The sequence below is a fragment of the Sinocyclocheilus grahami genome, unplaced genomic scaffold (genome assembly GCF_001515645.1).
Source record: "Sinocyclocheilus grahami isolate Dianchi unplaced genomic scaffold, SAMN03320097.WGS_v1.1 scaffold886.1, whole genome shotgun sequence".
In the NCBI taxonomy this organism is placed as follows: Eukaryota; Metazoa; Chordata; class Actinopteri; order Cypriniformes; family Cyprinidae; genus Sinocyclocheilus; species Sinocyclocheilus grahami.
The window spans coordinates 264,253-285,668 of NW_015506065.1; the positions used below are offsets into that span (position 1 = coordinate 264,253).

At 37.4% G+C, this 21,416-nt stretch overlaps 1 protein-coding gene across 1 annotated transcript; it reads right to left on the reverse strand.

The window, feature by feature from the left end:
- Positions 1-2,068: 2,068 nt before the first annotated feature.
- LOC107563688 (sphingosine-1-phosphate phosphatase 1-like) lies at positions 2,069-14,852 on the reverse strand. Its single transcript, XM_016248626.1, has 3 exons — positions 13,770-14,852; positions 8,159-8,248; positions 2,069-4,900 (listed from the first exon to the last, which is right to left on the reverse strand). Exons 1-3 carry the CDS (start codon positions 14,478-14,480, stop codon positions 4,349-4,351), a joined length of 1,353 nt encoding a protein of 450 aa, XP_016104112.1. The 5' UTR covers positions 14,481-14,852; the 3' UTR covers positions 2,069-4,348.
- Between the last annotated feature and the right edge of the window lie 6,564 nt (positions 14,853-21,416).

Consider the following 21,416-nt stretch of genomic DNA (forward strand, 5'->3'; position numbering starts at 1 on the left):
ATTACACTTCTTTTTTCAACATGCTGTCCCAACAGCACTTTAATATGCAAATTAGATACAGTGTATAGATAACATTGTGCTTAATGGGAAAACCAGTTTATGGAATTTTTACACACATATTGCATAAAACAAAATGGTATATCAAATCATTTTGTTATATATTTTATAACATAGTTGAGAACCATCCTTAAACAAAGTTAGTTATAAAAAAATCCTGAAACCTAAAAATTGATTGGTGATTTTAAAAAAAATCCCATTGTTTTTGCCTTTTCATGTCTACTCTTGTCATTTTATTTTTAGAAAAACTGAGTCCTGGTGTCCTCTACAGAGGACATAGCATAACTTATGAATAAAATATAATTTTTAAAAAAAATTTATTTTACCTTTTTTTTCTTATGCTCTAAACAATGTAATGACATGAAAAAATACTAAATTCACAACGCTTTTTATTTCTGGTTCTCAGGAGATATAGTTGTAGTCTCTGGACCAATGAACATTTTGAGTTGCGCTGTACAGCAGGCTATATTGAATCTCATTGAAACTATGTAACGAGCATAAATAAATCCCAGTAAACACGTTTAGACATGGGAAGACAGTTTCTGACTGTTCAATGGCCTTTAGTGTTTAGTGCTGATGTTTGGTACGAATAGGTGCTTTTGAATGAATCTTTTAAGTGAACAGAGGATTCCATTTCCCTAACGAATCTTTTTTACTTGCTTAAATTCTTTCTTTTCCATTTTTATTTTATTTATTTATTTATTTGTAGTAGTACAATATAATATATAAGAAAAATAAGGAATCGGTTAAGTGAAAGATTCACTCACAACACACAAAAGATACTCACTTAAGTATATAACTCTGACTGTTCAATGGCCTTTAGTGTTTAGTGCTGATGTTTGGTACGAATAGGTGCTATTGAATGAATCTTTTAAGTGAACAGAGGATTCCATTTCCCTAACGAATCTTTTTTACTTGCTTAAATTCTTTCTTTTCCATTTTTATTTTATTTATTTATTTATTTGTAGTAGTACAATATAATATATAAGAAAAATAAGGAATCGGTTAAGTGAAAGATTCACTCACAACACACAAAAGATACTCACTAGACGCCAGCTACTGGTTTAATGATGCAGAAAAGGTTTCTGCGCGAATCATAGAACAAATCTTTTTGGAGAACGGATTCAAAAGATTCGAGTCACTGAATCAAAATTGCCATCACTAATGACTTTTGTAGATCAGCTTTTATAAAGATCAGCTCTTAAATTGTTTTTGCAGTGAACTACACAATTTGAACATAATTACATTAACATTTCAATTGTCAGTACTTGAGAAGAGTTCATGGAGAAACCATTCTACTGTACTGTTCTCCACGATGTACTTTGTACATACAACCACAGGATGGCGGTAGAGTATCTTAACTTTGTTCCTGCCATTCTCAGTACGAGATGAACTCGCTGAGCACGGTTCAGTTCAACATTCTAACCGGGTAGATGGCAAATAAAATGATCAAGATGCTTTTTTTCTGGTCCTGTGTTAAAAGTATAAATATTCCATGCAGTCTTCAAATCATTGTGAGGTCATAAAACTGCATTCATTTTTTAGATTAAATGGGTTTTTATAATTATAATTTTATTTATTTTTTGTGAAAAATGTGAAAAAACAACCCAAGGTGATGTACTGCAGCACTGAGCCAAAATATGTGTGTTTTACAGTTAGCTATAGTGTGGAAATATGTGTGGTAGGTAATAAGCAAGGTCTTCTAGCACTTACACAGTGGGTTAAAATCAATACATCATGCAGAAAGTAGACCTTTGTCCAAAGAGCTGACAAATTGAGAAATGAGAATGTGTGCCTCTGAATCTTGCTGGATCAAGGGAACTCAAGCACACACACTTACAATGATAATGGGAAACACTGCAAGCCAAGCATTTAGTTAGTCATAATAATCAAAAAGCCATTTTCACAAACATCATGCTGTAATATAAAATGTTCATACTGCTCTGATCACTTTGTAATGGAAAAATAAATAAATTTCAGATGACAAGAACACAAATACAGTGGTAGTTCATACTGTTTTTTTTTTTTATTCACGTTAATTATGAGAACAGAAAAATTGCAGACGAGGAGCCATAGATTACAGATACAGTACGTGTGCGTTTAGATGACCGTGAATGGCTCAAAGCTCAGCACTGGTAAGGTGTACAAGCTTCATTCATAATGCATTTCCTTGCAGGAAACCCTAAAACACCATCCAGCCATCTGTGATATGATATCCACTTTAGCTCAGTGCACTGTAAAATAAAACAACTCATCATTCAGTTATGGTACATTTACTATTTGCACAACTGATCACTATTGAATATATGCACAACTGTAAAGAAGTCAATTACATAACCAACAATGAGTTTTTGCAAATAAACGTTGTGGATGTGTGACAATATTTTCTATATCATTTGCACCATCAAAACTGTTTACAGAAAGACAGCTGTGGTGTCTTGTGCCTAGTTGGAGGATAAAGTTGCGCTGAAGAAATAAGGATGCAAGACACTGGGGTTTCTGAGCAGTGAGGAATGAATGTATATCAGAGATCTGTCTTCTGTTACTGGCTTTACAACATTTCCTTGTGAAACTGAACACACTAACAAAATACACTGCAAGAACAGAATACTAGTTCAATGACAGACAACATATCAACTACCTAAGTTAATACTGATAATTTCTTACAATCAGAAAACACATGTTGGATTTACTTTGGCCATGTTGTCATGCCCATAATGATATTTAAATAGATAAAACTGCAGTGAATTCAGAAAAGTGGACAAAGCAAGGATGCTCAGTCATTCTATGAAATGAAGCCACACTGAGTGCGTTCCTGGAGAAAGAGGATTTCAGTGCATCTCCTCCAAACTGCTGACAGTACGGGATAACATGGATGTCTTAACGTAGTCGAATGGAGAGACATGCAGAACACCTGCAGCACAGTCTGCACTCCACGGCTCTGAATTTTAACATCTCAATTTAGCCTCCTGTTACTAAAAGAGACCGTGCACTCAAAAATAAAAAAATCTGTCATCATTTACTCACCTTCATGTCATTCCAAACCTGTGAATTTATTCTGTGATACACAAAAGAAGATTATAAAAAAGTTTCAACAAAGTCAATGGGTTTCTTTTTTTTGACAAACAGGTTTGAAACATGAAGGTGAGTAAATTATGAATTTAGATTTTTGGGTGAACTATCCCTTTAAGAAGAACTAGAAAGGAAATCAGAAACACTAACAGAAATATTACAAAAATCCACTAGTAATTATTTTAATTAAAACTGATTTGCTCCGAGTACTGAGCTATTTGCTCACTGCATAAATCTTACTCCCTGTAGTAATTTTTAAACGCATATCTGACATTTATAAATAATACATTGACAAAGACAATGTTAAAGATATGCTGCATTCATATTCAGATTGGTCTTTTCCTAGCTTGGGTTTCAGAGCAACACATCTACTGGAAGTTCCTGTATACAGCATTCATACTGACAGGAAGTTCCCTCCCCTCATGCTCTCAATGCATTACCGCTTATTGTGAGGCGTGAGCTCAACCTGTTTTTAGATAAGAACAACTGTCTACACCTCTCAGATATTGGAGTGTCTTTCCTGAACCACTGAATGAACCATTAGGGCCACAGCACTGATCTGGAATGGACCCACAAGTGAAGAAACAAGCCCTAGAAAGAACAGAGAATTACAAAATGTTATGAGAACGAGCCCTTGAGAGAAAACAATGACAAGGATACAAATGTCTGACAAGGGTGTTCACTCAGGTCAGTTTGCTTCAGAAGGATGAAAACAGATGGGAAGGGCAAAAAGCCTGTACAGCGAGAAACAATCCTGCGTATTGTTGAGTGAGAGAAAACACAAGAGTCCAGGATGGGTGGATGTCAGTCTGCTGAGGGAAAACCACTGAAGACAAATGCAGGAAACATTTGAAACCTTTTTGGGTGTGGCTATAAACATCACTGTTCAAGAGTCATGAGCTTTGAACAGGTCCTGAAGATCATGACATCACACACACTCACTTTCAAGCTGTCCGATTACCCACCGTTGGCAGCAAATGTGCCAAAAACCCTGTTCAAATGTATCCGTTTGATAAACTCTGTAAACAAAACAAGTGAAATAAATTAGCATGGAAATAGAGCTGGTGAAATGATCAAAATCATGAACATGTGTTTGCAACCAAAAGACTTCTCCAAGTTTGTTTTGACTACAACTGTGGACCTTTACTAGTCCAGGTCATGTATAGGTTAAGCTGGGATAAAAACCGGATAATAACAAGACTGAACGGAGGGATTTTCTTCAGGATAGGCCAAGAAAGCCAAAGAGAAGTGGCACCAGGAAAACGCAGCAGTAAGCCACTGTGCCGTAGACCATAAACCGGTACGAGAGTTCCACGTGCGCGTGTTGTCTAGCCTTCCGCACGTCATCCGAAGGAACGCCGAAGATCTTGCACGCCAGTGGGATCGCCACCACCTTCATGGCAGCCCTGACGGCTAGAAGCACGGCCACTCCTACCAGGAGCCGCATGATGGAACGGGTCAATAAGGCCCCGTCGATCAGGGGCAGAGTGAGTGGGAGAGCTTCTTCGGGGGGATCTGGCTGCAGACCCAGTTGGTGGTTCAGGCGGGATGCCAACGCGGCTCCAGCAGCTGTGGCTAACGCTTGGGCCGTGTCGCCACGGGAGGTGCTCCATGAGTCCAGCGAGAAGGCCACCAAGCTGAAACCAACATGCAGAAGCAGGATGACCAGAGGGGCATAGCCGTGGGACAGGTAGAACGTGTCGATGTCATGCAGCATGGGCTGAAGGACCACCAGGATGAGCACACTGTAGAGGAAGCCTGTGATCACCTCCTGTGAAGATGAAGGCACAAACTTATTATTCTCTCAAAAATTTGAATTCTGTCATCATTTAGTCACCTTCATGTCATTCCAAACCCATAAGACCTTCGAAACACAAATTAAGATTTTTGTTAATGAAACCCGAGAGGTTTATGTCCCTTAAACTTCTTGTTTCACACGGATTCATTTTGTGACAGCTTCATGACCTTTTTGTATCTTTAAGTTTTGGTTACCTGGACTTTCAATGGAAGGAGAGAAGCTTCTCAGGTTCCCTAAAAATATCATAATTTGTGTTTCATAGATTTAGTCTTATGGGTTTGAAACGACATGAGAGTGAACAAGTGATAACAGAATTTATATTTTTTGGGTGAACTATCCCTTTAATGATATTCTATTTTCCAGTAGCCCTTGGGTTATTATGATTCAAATTAGGAACCATTAAATCAAACATGTTAATATTGTTGTTCACACGGTGTAATTTTTAGACAAACTTCCATTTAAATTGTCATTGTTTATTCTCTACAGGCCAGGCAAACACATGAAGGTTAGTGAAAACAGGTATTGCTTTGCATGAGAAAGGTGGCGTTCAAGCATCAATGATCTGTATAAACAGTGTATGAGTCATTATGGAAACAGGACTCTTTTGTGTGTAGAATTAACAAAAACTTTCCCCCCGAAATGAAACATTGCAATGTATTTATTAACTATTCAAAAGGTCTTGGTTACCATAACATGTCGAAACAGACCTGAGAACAGGCTGGAAGAATATAGCAAGTAGATCTGATAAAGAGGTATTATTTACAGTATGTAGGTTTTACGCACACTTCAGCTGCTTTATGTTTGTGCGTGGCACAAAAGTTAAAGTCAATGTTCAGGGCATCTCTCCATTTTATGTGAGGTTTCACAGACAGCAGATGTCCAAGTCTTTGCTTCCAGCTCACTTTTTGTGGAAGACATAGCAAGAGTCATATGGAGCACTTTATGTTACTTTTAGGGTGCTTTTACCTCATCTTTGCTTGACAGTGTCAGTTTCATTATGATACAGAGTGGCAAGGATATTCTTCACAATTTCCTTTTTTTTTTTTTTGTTCCAGAGAAGTAAGTGACAAGGGTCTGGAGAGGCACGAGGCAGTAAATGATCTATTTGCCCCTTTTCGTCTGATCAGGCACATTAACAAGATTAGAGACTTTGGACACCTTACGAGAACACTACAATCTGATAGTCTTTATGAGATAAACTTATGCAGTTATGTACTTTAAAATGGGCAAAAGGTCAAAAGAGATTGCAGAACCTGCAGAAGAAAAAGCCTTATTGAGCCTTTCACAGAGTCATGACGACAACTCTCTCTTTAAAGATTGAAGACACGTTAGATCTGACAGACATGTAGTTTGTTGGCCCTGTCCATGTGTTCTTTAAACATGCATGTACATGTACTCTACTCCATATACTTTTGCAAGGCAAAAGTCTCAGATTCTTTCCAGCACAGTGTCTCATTTACACATTCCCATTGCAGTCCTGCTCTAGTCCTTCCTTCTATATATCAGTCTTTTTAAGTAAGAGGGTTAAATGGATGCTGGAAAGATCTAAGCCCTCCTTGAGACTTTTTCGTAATCCTCTCTACCAAAGCACTATGATCACAGCTGCTTCAACCCTAAACTGTCAAACAGCCCATCAGGGGCTCAACAATAAGGAGTTTTCGATCCTGACTTGGTTGGTCCAGTAGTCCAGATTTTCACTCACCTTGCCAGCATTTTCACACAAATAAGAAATATTTTAGCAACATTGTTTTTCTCAATATCAAAAAGTGTGTCACCTGAATTCACCCTGTGTATTATTTTAACAATAGACATAACAAAGGGATAGTTTAATAAATCTCATTGGTTCTCCCGTATTCAGGCAAACGTGTATTTGAGCTTCCACAAGAACTGATGAGTTTAGTTCTTGTGCATCAAGTACAGTTGACTATCATATTTAACGAGCTCTATGCACCTTTTGAACCGTCAAAGTTCTGGTTCCATGGACTTTCAATGGAAGGACAGAAATCTCTCAGGTTTCATTAAAAATATAATATTTGTATTTTGAAGATAAACAAAAGTATTATTGGTTTGGAATGACAAAGGCAAGATGTCTTGCAAGCAAGATACTGTAAAAAAGCGAGATATGATCTCTCTGCAGGTGTACAACCAACAATTTAAAAAAAAGCTTTATAATTAATTGCTATTAAATTAATTCAAATACAAAATTTTAACTGACAGCCCTATTTTTTAAACATTTAGACATGAGCTATAATATAATTTTATGATTATAGCATGTGCAAAAAAAACTGCATGTGATCAATGAACCTAAGATACAGTTTTGTCTAATGTCCAAGCTCAGACTGGCCTGGGGTCATGATCGGACCATCCTTAACGCTGAGCCCTGGTCCACAGACTTCACACAGTGTACAATCTAGGCTTCCTAAATCATTGGGTGTGCAGATTTCCACAAAGATGATTCAGCCACATTCTCTGAAAGCACAGCATTAAAATAACAAGGTTCCCATCACCTAGGCAACTAGCATCTGCTTTCTTAATCTGTCCCTTCTCACCACCTTTAAACCAATAAAGACACGCAGCCTTTGCAAAAAATAACAGGTGCAAGAAGTCATTGGAAGCACTGATGACTAACATACAGCATGTCAATCATGATAACTAATGCAAAGCTTGCGTTTCAAATTATCTATCGGCCTCTGTCTGCTCAACACATCAAAATGATCACCATGGCTCATACAAGCCCAGGGGAAGCAATTATCCAGTCAGAGATCTTCTGTGAGGAAAAGCATTGAAAACAGATGAGCATTTGAAGATCAGAGGATACTGAGTCAGCCGTGATGACTCACTGATTTGTTTCTATACTGACAGAAGAGGGTTGCAAAAGACTAAAGCAGCATATATTAAGCTTCTTTTTGAACTGCTACCAAAACCTTAGACACGAAGCAGCAGGAAAGTTCCCCAACTTCGAAACTTGTGGACAGAGCAAATTATAGTGGACAGCTGAAGGTGCCTGAACTGCATAAAACATATTAATATGCTCTGAATTACCATTACAGCTGGTTATTCTAACAGTGCAATGGACTGAAACGGTTATGCTTCTTAAAGGGTTAGTTCATCCAAAAATGAAAACTCTATCATCATTTACTCTCCCTCTATTTGTTCCAAAAACCTATATGACGATCCCTTAGTTTAAGGCAATAAGAAAGAATGATTAAATGTGATGAAAACTTTACTCACCAGGACAGAGTGCATGCCCATGTAAATCCTGCTGATGCACACGAGGACACTCCAGAACAGAGCGATGCTCAATCCAAACATGAATGGGTACTGTTAAAGAAAAAGTGGAAAGACTTGAGGAATTGCAGTAAGGTAATTTCTTAAAACCAGTTAAATCTAGGGTTATTAACTAAAACCAACACCATAAAAAAAACTAAACTGGTAGTAAAATAGATGTTAACTCTGAAATGAAATAAAATTTAAAAAACTATTTTATGTCAGCTAGTTGCCAATGCAGCATTTTTTCATTTTATTGTTTAACTTGATGTACTAAAATAACTAACACCAAATAAAAATTTATAAAATTTATAAAAACTATATATACATATTTACAAAAAATAATAATAATAAAATGCCAAAAAACAGTTTTACTACAAATTGAACAAATTTAAATGAAAACTAAATGATACTAAAATTACACTGGTTAAAACACATGATCTAAATTTCTAGACTACAAAACTCTAAATATTATACTTCAAAATTCAAACACAGTGTACTGTTCAAAAGCTGTTGTAGATGTTTCTAGAGCAGCAAATCAGTATATTAGAATGATTTCTGAAGGATCACGTGACACAGACTGAAATAATGACTGCTGACAATTCAGATTTGTCATCACACGACTAAATTACATTTTAAAACAGAGAAAGACATTTTAAATTGTAATAATATTTCACAATATTACTGTTTCTACTGTGTTTTTAAACACATAAATGCAGCCTTGGTGAGCATTAGAGAAATGTAAAAATCCTAATCTCGGTAGTGTTAGTGTATGTGTTTGGGTTAGTTAAGTGTTATGTATATCATAATCCAACCTTTATTCAAGTGGTATCTAAGAATGTAGTGTTTCTTCACACAAAAGAGAAAACTGAACTAACTGTTTAAAACAGGAATAAAAAAGCGTATTATATAACTTACAGTACCCATGATGATCAACCACAAATTAAGCAACAATATCAGGACAGAGCTGGCCGAAATACCTTATGAGTCCATCAAGGATTGAGACCACCAGGCACACTGTTAATGTAAGTTCATATATTTGATGAATTCCTGAACATACTCTAATACTTCAGAGGCAGACCAAGTGCAGTTGCAAGAGACGTGGGTCGAAATAGCTGCTGACCTGCAGAAATGCCTCTGGATTTCTCATCATTCAGACAACAGATCTATTCGTTTTTGGCATTCAGCTGAACTTTCCTTCTGTGCTCATGCATTTATCTGCTCCAGTAGTCTGGGCAATATACCAGTACCTCCCACAATCCCATCAACATTGACTACTCTGTGTGTACATTAAAACCTTTACCTCACTGTCTGACAAGGGTGTTCACTTTACCTCACTGGTTCTCCAGCAACGTCCAAAATAAAGCTTTAACGCAAATTTTCAGTTTCCCTGAGAAATTTTTTTTACATTTCCTCATACATCTAGGCTTGTTTGAATAAATCATCTACAGAAAATCAACAGGCCAGAGCAATAGTGAAAGAAGAGGAAACATGTTTGAGGCAATTGTTCCTAGTTTCCTGCTAAATTTAAGCGGATATGAAAGCAAGAAAATAAACTATAGGGACTGTGTTCCGTTCTAACGAAGTCGTGGCCTAATGGTTAGAGAGTCGGACTCGTAACCCAAAGGTTGTGAGTTCGAGTCTCTGGTCCGGCAGGGATTGTAGGTGGGAGGAGTGAATGTACAGCGCTCGCTTCCACCTTCAATACCACGACTGAGGTGCCCTTGAGCAAGGCACCGAACCCCCAACTGCTCCCCGGGCGCCGCAGCATAAATGGCTGCCCACTGCTCCGGGTGTGTGTTCACGGTGTGTGTGCACTTAGGATGGGATAAATGCAGAGCACTAATTCCTAGTATGGGTCACCATACTTGGCCACACTTCACATGTCACGTCACTTTTGTGCTCAAAGAGCTGGATAAGACTTTCAGTCTTCAGTAGGTACACAGCACATTATCAGTCAGTTTCGGCTGACTTCAGAAAAACTGCCGGGGAAAAAATGAATAAGAAGTCCGCCATGAGAATCTGTCAAAAGCAAAAGACCAAGAAAAGCTTCTACAGAACTAGATCAGATCCCTGTCGTATATAATAAGTGTATCAAAAAGAATTATAGCACACCCTCTTCTGACTATATGCTAAATTGTTGTTGAAAGTAATGGCTTCTTTGACATCAACAAGCATATGATTCTGATAACCCAGCAGAGAAATCCATATTTATGAATAACACAGTGCACTGCACAAGCCTTTAGTGGTTAAGTAAAAAAAGCCTGCATATTTTGCAAAAAAACGATTAATGTCCTGTCTGGAAATGCATTCACTGGGAATCTTGATTTCCAGATGAGCTAGTTCTACAATAATATGGAAAAGTAAAACAATTTTCCAATAGATGCAACAGACTAAGGACAGACGACTTTTGAGATCTGAAAATCAATATTTGAGCACCAGTGGATAAACGTCCCTTTAAAAGAAGGACAATCATTCTAGCATGTCAACACTGAACCGGATGAACTTCACAGAGCACTGGCAAATGAACTGAACTAGTATAGAAACTAAAAACATATCACTTCCCCTCAAGAAAAAGCTTATTTCAGTACTTTTTTGATGCTGCAAGTAGGCCTGTTGCAATAATCAATATATCGACTTATCGCGTAATATATGTACATGACCTCAATAATTTTTGGTGACGCAATATATTGCACATTACATTTACTTAAAAAATTAATGTCACCATGTTTTGTACATTCCACTTGCGCCTGTGTCTTTTGCAGCTTCTCGTACATAACGTGGTGTAGTCATGAGGTGCAAATTTTAAAAATGCTTCTACAAAAAAAAGTTTCATCTGCAGATATGGCCTTGTTTAGGGATCTGTGTCTTTGTGCATACGGACATCTGACTGCTAAGTAGGGATTGTGTTTTTCAGCAGTAGTGTGCACCCTTAATTTACAGAGAAAAGGAAAAAATCTCCATACAAGTTCTTTGTGCATTTTTCTTTTTTTATACTTGTCACTTTGCACTTTTTGTTAGAAAATGTTTATTTACTATTTGTTTTTTAAGGTATCTAATATTTTGATACTTAATTTCCATGATCTAAATATTCTTAAAAATTTAAAGTTTGTTGTCATTTGGAAGTGTGCAGGCCTTCTTGCATTATTATGCTGTTACATTATGATTATATATTCAGTGGCATAAAATGGTTTTTAAATGACAATAATCGCTTATCGCAATTATTTCTGGGGCAATATATCGCACAACAAAAAGTTGTTATCGTGACAGGCCTAGCTGCAAGTCCTAGTGATCATTCAAGTAAGTTTTGAGAACAAAGCATTAAGAATATGCCTCAAATATTATGCTTGATTAAATGAGACATATACAAGTACACAGTGCTTTATGGAGAGAGACTAAAGGCACCTTAATCTATAAATGGTTTTAATGAACTAACATGTATGTAGAGTATATATTCATGTATGTATATAAAGAAAACAAAACCTTTACGTTCATGCCCATTAAATGTTAATGGTGGCTGCGGTCAATGAGATCTGCTGGCACAACTTCATTAACTAATTAACACATAACTTAATTCGTTAACCATTAGTGCATTTTGGAGCATTTCAATCATTCTTCAATAACATTTTGTAAAGGAATTTGCTTTAGATAAATGATACATATAGGTAAACGCTGAAATCTTCAAAGGCTGGGCATCTGGATATTATTAGCTTGCCTTGCGTATGCATGATAAACAAAATGCTTGTTAAAGGCAGATGGTTTTGATAATGAGGACAGATGTTCAGAATGAATACAGCACACCTAACACACACACACACACACAAACAAACATGTTAGACCTAACTTTTATCTTTTTCTACAGTATACTAGCACTTATTTTTATTATTAGTATTGTGAAATTGAAAGTATAGATAGTAGCATTTTCCAGTACTACTAACCATTCCGTTAAAGGCACAATATATAAGATTTTTTTATTAAAATATCCAAAAATCACTAGAACAGTGTTATATATTTTGCTGACTTGTGTACTTACATTATCCCAAATGTTTCGAAGAATGTTTAAATCCAGAGAAATAAGCAATTTTAACTAGTGACACAGAGCGTGTCCACAGTGTCATTGTGTCGCCTGCCAATGACTTCATAACCCCTCGATTTCCGGTTTTGTTTTGTAGAAAACATGGAAACACCAAAGACGCTTTAATATGTTGAGGTGACGACCGCATAGATTAGCATCATAACAGAACTTTCAAATGTATCTAGTGTGATAAAACAGCGCTGCTTTTTTCCCCACATACACACGACCGGAAGGAGCGGAAGCAGTCGACTGTGGCATAATAAAAGCTCCGCTGATTTCGAGCCATGCATCACGCTCGTTCACTTCGCCTCGTTTTGCTTCGACGCCTGCTTCATTCTGCTATGTTAATAAATCATTAGCTCATCCATGAACATGATTTCTGCCCGAGTCCCGTCGGATTGCATCGGCTGTGGGGATAAAGACGACAACTCCCATGATTCCACACTCAGTCACGGTGTCCTCAAACTCTTTATTTGTTTATAAAGATTACATTATAACTAGCAACAATTAAACTATATACTAGTTTCTAATAGTGTCTATTCAGTTGCCACTTGAAAAACTTGAATAGATCTTGGTAACGACTGGAATAGTTACTAGTAGCTAAAAAATAAGTAGTAGTACCTAATGAAAAATTACTACTAGAACAGGAATAGGAAATAGCACCTGGAATACAGCTAGTTGATATCTACAGATCCACAAAATTCAATGGCCATATTTGCTAACATTTTACAATAAGGTTCCATTTGTTAACTACATAAGTTAACATGAATTAAATGAAATTATTTCAGCTTTACTAATACATTATTAGTAGTTGTATCTGTTAATATTACTTAAGGGACCAGAGCTAACAAACTAACAATAAACATTTGTTGCTTTTTAAACAACGTTAACAAAGATTAATAAACAATGCAACAAATGTATTGCTCATTTTAGGTAACGTTAGTTAAGGCATTAACTAACATTACCCTTACGAAAATTAACCATGGTTTTACTACAAATAAAACCAAATAAACATGGTTACTATAGTTAAACCATGGCAGCCAAACATTAACCACAGTTTAACCATTTAACCAATGGTAGTCAATATACCAAAAAAAACATGGTTACTACAGTTTTACTATAATAAAACCATGGTTAATTTTCGTAAGAGTGGGAGTCACCCAAAATTTGCAATTTGTCACCAGTAACAATAAAATAGTTACTTCTCACTGCTTGGACAGTGACTAATAGTTAATGAATGAGTACTAGTATAAGTTAAGGAATAAGTACTAGTTTTTAACGACTTGAGTGTTAATGGCTAACTGAAAAGATACTTGTCACTCTAGGAATAAGTGCTAATTCATAGCTCGTAATATAAAAATAAATGTTAGCTAGTAAAGAAAAAAAAACTTAAAACAGATTGTCATGAGCAGACCAAAGGGATACTGTCAAACGCTTCACGTGGGTACGGCTATCGATTGGTTTTGTGTGTGGAAACAGAGCAAGAGTGCGGAGGCATACCTGCCACCGGCTGCATGTGAGCAGGAACAGACAGAAGGGCAGCGCGGTGCCGGACATGGCGTGTGTGGAGGGCATGCTGTACTCCGTGTTGTAGAACACCTCCACTTTGACCACAGGAGGAGAGGCAGGACGGGTCCACCGGACCAGATCTTTCGTGGACTGGCCGAGGAACAGCACCCAGGCCCACACCACGATCAGCTGCCGGCTCACATAAGGGTCTACGTTCCACATCAAGAAGGGGAAGAACACGATGAAGAACATCTCATTGCCCAGCTCGGTACCGACTGTGAAGAGAGAGAAAAGAAACTTGTTCTCGATGATGAACTCCTGGCCAACATCACCAGTCAACGAGTTCCTGCGTAAAGGCTTCACTGTCCCTTTGGAGTCCCTCTCTGTGTCTCGCCCCGACGGTCCGTTGAGAAAAGCAGCGGAACACTCGTCCTGTTCAACATTTCCAGCAGCATTTAAACTTTTTCTCAGCCTTCGGCCCGGAAGTCCGTGTGCTGAATCCCCACTAGCCGCGCGGTCTCCCTGGCATTGCCCCACGCAAGCACCGTTGACCCCAAGCTCCTCGTCACGCTCTCCAGCTTCGGCTGGTTTTTTAGGAAACGTCCCGCGGACGCCGCAGAGCTGCTGAAATCTGGCGACATGGCAGGGGTCCTGTAGGTATCGACAAAGGCAAACGAATCTGTGGAGCGCGTCGCTTGCCATGTTTGAAAGCGAAAGGGCTCTAGCACTGAATCGATCCCCACGCGCTGCTCGTGAGATGCTGTAAACACAAGCGCGTGCAAAGCTGCACTAAACAGTGGCAGATTATATTGTGCGGCGCATAGCTGTACAATCCCCGAGTCTTCAAAACACAGGAGACAGTGGTAAATAGAGTGGCTGAGTTTGACTAGGAGCTAGGAAGTACCCGTCCGACGTTATTAAGCAGGGAGGGCGACAAATACGTAGTTGAAGGCGGGGATGCGCACTAGCAGTGACGCACGTAGGTCCTGGTCATTCTCTATTATGGTCCCCGGGCAATATTTATTTCCTAATGAAATGTAATGACTAGTATGAAACAGGAGGATCTGAAATGGGCGGTGCATAACACTTTATCAAGAATGATTTCTAATAATAAATCTTATCTCCTCAATTATTCAGTATCCATATTATATTCAATGGCTATTAAAGTTTTTCGATGTCATTTTTAAGTAAATTGTACAAGACGCCTCTGAAGCCGCTCGTCGATGTCCATTTCACGTGGTACCTGTTACTTTTCTCCGCGCTAGGCAGGTTTCACCAATCACAGTCGTTTGAAAGAACTAGATGAGAATTCTTACAAATCATTTCATAGGGATTGCTGAAGTATGGTCCTGTTTGTACGAATAAAGGCACAAATGCTCGGAAATAACTCACTTAAGCCATAATAATACAAATGTCTCCGAGACTAAACGTCAGGTCATTTGAATGCGCCCCAGTTGAGTTTTCAGCTTTGTAAGCAGTCCCCCTAAAGAAAACTAAATATTTTGGTAATTATTGTAAAAATATTAACCTGTGAAATAGGATCATTTTAAAAATGAACAAGTAACTTTTTAAAAAGAACCCGATTAATAAACAGAAAAATGAATATAGCAAAAAAAAAAGACATCAACTTTATAGTTCATGAGTAGATCGGTTAATTTGTCTCATAAAATACCTCGTTATGACAACTTAGAAAATGTTAGTTATTAAACATTGTTATATTTTATTTTATTTCTTTTTTTTAATCATTTTTATTATTGGCAAAATAATAACGTGTGCAACAGTATAAATAAAAGCAAGAAACTGATGTACAAACAGAAAGGGAATATAGCATAATAAGAAAAATTACTTCAACCCAATTGAGAAAACTAGGTTTACTCGGCTCAAGAAATGCCTCATTATGACAATTTAGAAGACAAAAAAGGGACAGGAAAATGTGGACAAAAACGATAGGAGAATCTGATACATGATACATTTCTGTTAATTATAGCCAACTGCAAATTTGTGATAAGTTCGTACTAAAATATATAGGCCTATTAATATGCAGGTTATGTCCAGAGGCGGACTGTAACTAAGTACATTTACTTGAGTATTGTACTTAAGTACACTTTTTGAGTATCGGTACTTTACTTGAGTATTATTTTTTCTGGGAACTTATGACTTTAACTTCACTACTTTTGAAAGACAAATATTGTACTTTTCACTCCACTACATTTCTATCAAGATCCTCGAAGTAGAAAGTTGTTACTCTGTAGCAGCTTTGAAAGTCAGTGGGTGATTTTTTTTTCTTCTCTAAAACGTGACTTTCTTTTTTTCAGACAGTTTATCAGTAATCACTCTTGGGGCTACATGAAGTGATTTCCCAGCATTTTTTGAGCACTGACTAGTTCCAAATGTGATATTTATTTACAACAATTCAATAATAAGAAGTTAATATTGTGGTATATATTAGACACAATATTGTCTGATTTTGCTAAATTGTCTACGTGAAAATATTACCTATAAAGCCATAGAAGAACTGTTGTGCGTCTCCTAATAAAACACAAGTACCACGAGAGCGATTAGACAGCTTTTTTTTGTTATTGTTGTTGTGATGTCAAATAAGCCTTGCTGTTTTGCTTTTTTGTTAAAAAGTTCTGTTGTAAAGTTGTACAGCTACAGTTGTGTTGCTGGGTTTTAAAGCAGGTTTGATTTTGTTTTCTTCCTTATCATTTTTTTCTCATTTTGTCTCTCATAGTTGAGGTATACCTATGATGAAAATTACAGGCCTCTCTCATCTTTTTAAGTGGGAGAACTTGCACAATTGGTGGCTGACTAAATACTTTTTTGCCCCACTGTATATATATATATATATATATATATATACACACAGTATATATTTATTTATTTATGTTTTGGTTTTTTTCCCATAGGTTTTTAACATTCTAAAAGCTCTTTATTCCAAAGATACTACAAGCTAGTAGGTGTAATGTATTCTAAGTTGCTTCAGAAGTATTGCAAGTATTACATACAACAATAAAAGTGCATTGACATAAAAAAGGAAATTTACTTTTGGTACTTAAGTACTTTTAAAAGCAAGTACTTCTGTACTTTTACTTGAGTAAAAATCAGACTTTACAACTTTTACTTGTAATGGAGTAATATTTGACCATCAGTATCTGTATTTTCACTCAAGAAATGGAGTTGAGTACTTTGTCCGCCTCTGGTTATGTCATACTTGTGGCTATTGTCTAAAAGCCGAAGAAAAAAAACGGGAACTGACGTTGTAAACACTTCTCCACTAGAGGGAGACTTTGCATGGCTTTTTATTTTCTAGTTTTATTAAAAATATATTTTTTAAATGATTTGGCCAAAGCAATGTAATACCACTAATGCTTTCTGAAAACATAAAACCTTAACCTACATTTGGTGATTTTCTTGACCTAAACATCTATGCATTCCCTATATGAAAAATGTAACAGGCTAAGCAGAAAATTATAAGTAATCAAGCTAGAAATGCAACAGGAGGATGCATCTCATTTTATTATTTATTTTTGTCCAAACCTAAATATAACTAATACTTTAGCATTCAAGCATTCATATTATTAAATAAAGCACTGTGTATTACATACCGCAATGTCACCTGACATGACTCGTATAGCTATCCTGAAACCGAGGCATGGTTATGTACCTAAAATGCTCTCGACTCCGTTCAGAGCACAGGTCATAGCTCTTTCGGCACTTCCTCCTTCGGAGCAGGACCAAGAGCTAAATCTACTCTGCCCTTTCAGGGCATTGAGGATATACATTGAGCGTTTCACCCCGTTCAGACGGTCGGATCAGCTTTTTGTATGCTTCGGTGACCGCACAAGAGGGTCTCCGGTCACGAAGCAGAGACTTTCCAAATGGATTATTGACGCTATCAAGCTAGCATACTCTTCTTTGGGCCTTCAATGCCCCATGGGAGTAAGAGCCCACTCTACGAGAGGCGTTGCCTCTTCCTGGGCTTGGTCTAGCGGAGTTTCCATTGCAGAGATTTGTGGGGCGGCCGGCTGGGCCTCGCCGTCCACATTTACCAGGTTTTATAATCTGGACGTTCCAGCTTTACAAGCTCGGGTCCTTTCCGCTTAATGGACTTACTCTAGCAAAACTAGTGCTAAATCAGGCATTTGCCTTCTCGGTACACTCTTGGTCCCCACTGGGTTCCGAGGCTGTACAATTTTTCTGGGAACGATTACTTAGCGCCGGGCCGACCTCTGTGAGTTTGGACCTATTGCTTTCTGTGGGGCTTCCCTGCAATTACTTGGTCCCTCTGGGCCCTTGGTGCTCAAGGCAAGTTCAAGCATTGGTCGTTCCTCTAACATAGCATGGTGGGATTGTACTGGTTCCCCTTAGCGTCTTAAGCAAGACAAGTACGAGTGAAGTATCGATAGGGAACGTACTCGGTTACTAACGTAACCTCGGTTCCCTGAGATACGGGAACGAGTACTGTGTTGCTGGCCGTGCTATGTAGCTGCACGATTCAGTCGTCGCTTCAGTCGAAGTAACCTGAGGATCCTATGGCGAAGTCCAATCTTATATAGCCAGATGCCCCGCCCAAATTGACTGTGCCGCCATTGGTTCATTTTTAATACACTGCACGAATCAATGGCCGTGCAGTTTCACTGCGTGATTGAAAAAGGCTTCAGTATTTGGAGAAAAAGGAGTTTTCCCCTTAGCGTCTTAAGCAAGACCCATTACTCATTCCCATATCTCAGGGAACTGAGGTTACGTTAGTAACCGAGTATGTTATCTGCTGTGAGACTCACTGCAGAGTCAATGTTGAAAACAACTGTGGGACTCAGTGCAGGGTCAATGTCCTCATTTGCTGTGGGACCCACTGCAGATTCAACACCCTCATCTGTTCTGGAGTTCACTGCAGAGTCAATATAGTTGTCTGCTTCCAGACTCACTGCAGAGTTGATGTTGATAACTGTGGGACTCACTGCAGGTTCAGTGTTGATAACTAGTACTGCCGCTCCCTATACGCAGAGTACACAGTTTGCGTAGGACACCAACTCCCAGGGGGGCACCATCCCAGTTGCTCAAAAAAAACAAAACTTGTCCCCCATCCACACTCGCGACCACTCGCACCTCATGTTTGCGGCTGAATGCAAATTATCATAATTGATGGATGGACATCTATGCCTGTGAAAAGACATCAGCAATCCGGCTCAGAGAAAAGAAAAAGAAAGAAAGAAAAAAAAAAGGTGAAAACGAAGTCCGTGCATCACTTTCAGGCAGATTCATAATCCTGTGAAACTTTTTTGGCTGTTGATGTTAATAACGTGTTTTAATGTCGGAAATAATTTCACCAACAAGGCATTTAATATTCTCTCTGACTTTCCATGTTCCCTTACAAAAATTAGCAATGGTTTTAACACGAATAACACCAAAAATCATCGTTCTTGTAGCCATGGTAACCACAAATTAACCATGGTTTTGTTATTTCAAATAATAATTTCCAAAATAGAAGTATTAAGATAATAATTTTTTGTGGTTATAAAAACAGACCTAAGCCAACAATAGCCTTTAAAATGACTTAAAATGCATTATATAAAAACAATAAGGCAATAATGATTGGTTAATAACACTGTTAAAATACATAATGTAGGCTAATACAAAATAAACAATTTATGTACATTACATGTTATTACAAATGCCTGCAAAGGGAGCCAAAGGCCTGGTAATTGTCCTTGTTTATGCTTTTGGCCAAACATTTAATTCAAATATTCACTTAATTTTTTTTGCTATAGATAACACAGCCTCTATAATTTCTTCAACAAAAAAACATGTGGACAGCACAACCCTTACAAAAAGAAACCATGGTTTTATCGTAGTAAAACTGCTTAATATTCTTTTGCGTGATTTCTGAATGCTTGAGACTATAAAATCAATTAGACAACTGTATTAATAAAGTCATAGCCATAGGTAACTGTCTAGAGCTACAATTGTAATTTGTAAATAATACAATTTATTTATTTATTTACTTTTAGATTTGATTAAAGTTCTATTTTGACCCCCATAGTAGGTGTTTTTTTTTTTTTTTTACTTCCATAATATTTGAGGAAGGGGGCACAACAATACAATCCTGTTTAGGGCACCCATTTGGCCAGCAGCGGCCCTGTTGATAACCATTTGACTCGCTGCAGAGCAAAAGTCGGCATCTGCTGACAAACTCACTAGAGTCAGTGCCAACGTCTGATGACGAGCTCACTGGAGCGTCCTGCTCCAGCTGATCCTAGAAGACCTCAGACCCACTACTGACTGGCACTTCCTGAAGATCAGGGATACATATGTCATGCAGAGAATACCAATATGAATCAAAAAATTATACTACATAAAACATTGCAGACTCAGTTTTCTCAGGGGGAATTCCCTAAACTACGTAATTTTTTATCCAAATTAAAATGATCAAAAATGTAATGTAATATAAAGGCCCATTAGCCAATCAGACACATCTTAAAAAGGAGAAGTCCCTCTATTTGAATTATCATCAGTCAACGTATCATCTAGAATTAACTCATGTAGTGACTCTTAAGATCTAAGTTCATAACAGAGCGATTTTACCATCAGTAAGTCTCTGGTATGTTCCCACCACAGCTCTTCTACAAAAAAAGGGGATAGAGGGCCATCTCCAAACCTCCTGCTCCTTTCTCTTTGTCTCTTTTCTCCCATCATCTACCCCACCGGCCACAGCAGGCTTTTCTCTCATTATATCATTCATTCTGAAACCAATTAATTCAAAAACAATTAACGTGTCCGACACTAATATGAGTAATATTATCCTTAAATCTAGTGATGCTTTTGCGCTCTTTTCTTTACAGTACGCATCTCTGACAAGTTTGCATATTGGAGCAGCAGTTTTGAGTCTAACAGGACACTGAACTCAGAATCATACGTTTCAGACACGGAACAGAGTGTGCTGATAGAGCATGAGTGTACATAAGATTTGAGTGACGGGGAAAAGGCTAAGTTTCATTAATAGCAGAATGAAGCTTAATGACTTCGTTATAATGCATGTCATTTTGTGAATGAAACTTATTTTAGATTTAAGGCTGGTGCAAAATTGAATTGAACTGAACTGAAAAAGGTGCCCAGGCTTTCATGTGTTTCAGTGACGTTTTTGTTTTTTTTAACTGGTTCACTGAAACGAACCGTAAAAGAAACCAGCTTGCAAAAATATGAAGTTCAAAGTCTTAGAAATGTAATCTCTAAATTCATGTTGATTTCATGAATATTTGAAAAACGGTTCTACCATTTTAAACACCAAAAAATGATTGACGACTCGAAAATATCATATCAAGATATTTAAAGCATGAATATAAATGCTCTTGTTGGGGTTTCCTGTTTCTCACAATGGCTTCCAGCATATTTAAAATGATATTTTATAATAAATTAACCTTTTTCGTTTTTTTTTTAAAAAACACAAAAAAACAAACAAGTTTATATTTTAAAACAGAGCTGCTTCACTGCTTATTTTGTAATGAAATTAATTAATTACACCAAACTACGTTACAAATAACTTTCCCACCAAGAATTTTAGCCTTTTCTATAATGTCCAGACAGTTGAACTTTAATCTCCACAAAAATAATTCAGATATTGAAAGTTAATTTAATTTA

Bases quoted from the DNA above. Each gene is read 5' to 3' on its own strand.
- LOC107563688 (XM_016248626.1), bottom strand. From the start codon at position 14,480: ATGGCAAGCGACGCGCTCCACAGATTCGTTTGCCTTTGTCGATACCTA. The intron at 8,249-13,769 runs GTATGCCTCCGC...TTTCTTTAACAG, and splicing joins TCACATGCAGCCGGTGGCAG to TACCCATTCATGTTTGGATT. The intron at 4,901-8,158 runs GTGAGTAAAGTT...TCATCTTCACAG, and splicing joins TGGGCATGCACTCTGTCCTG to GAGGTGATCACAGGCTTCCT.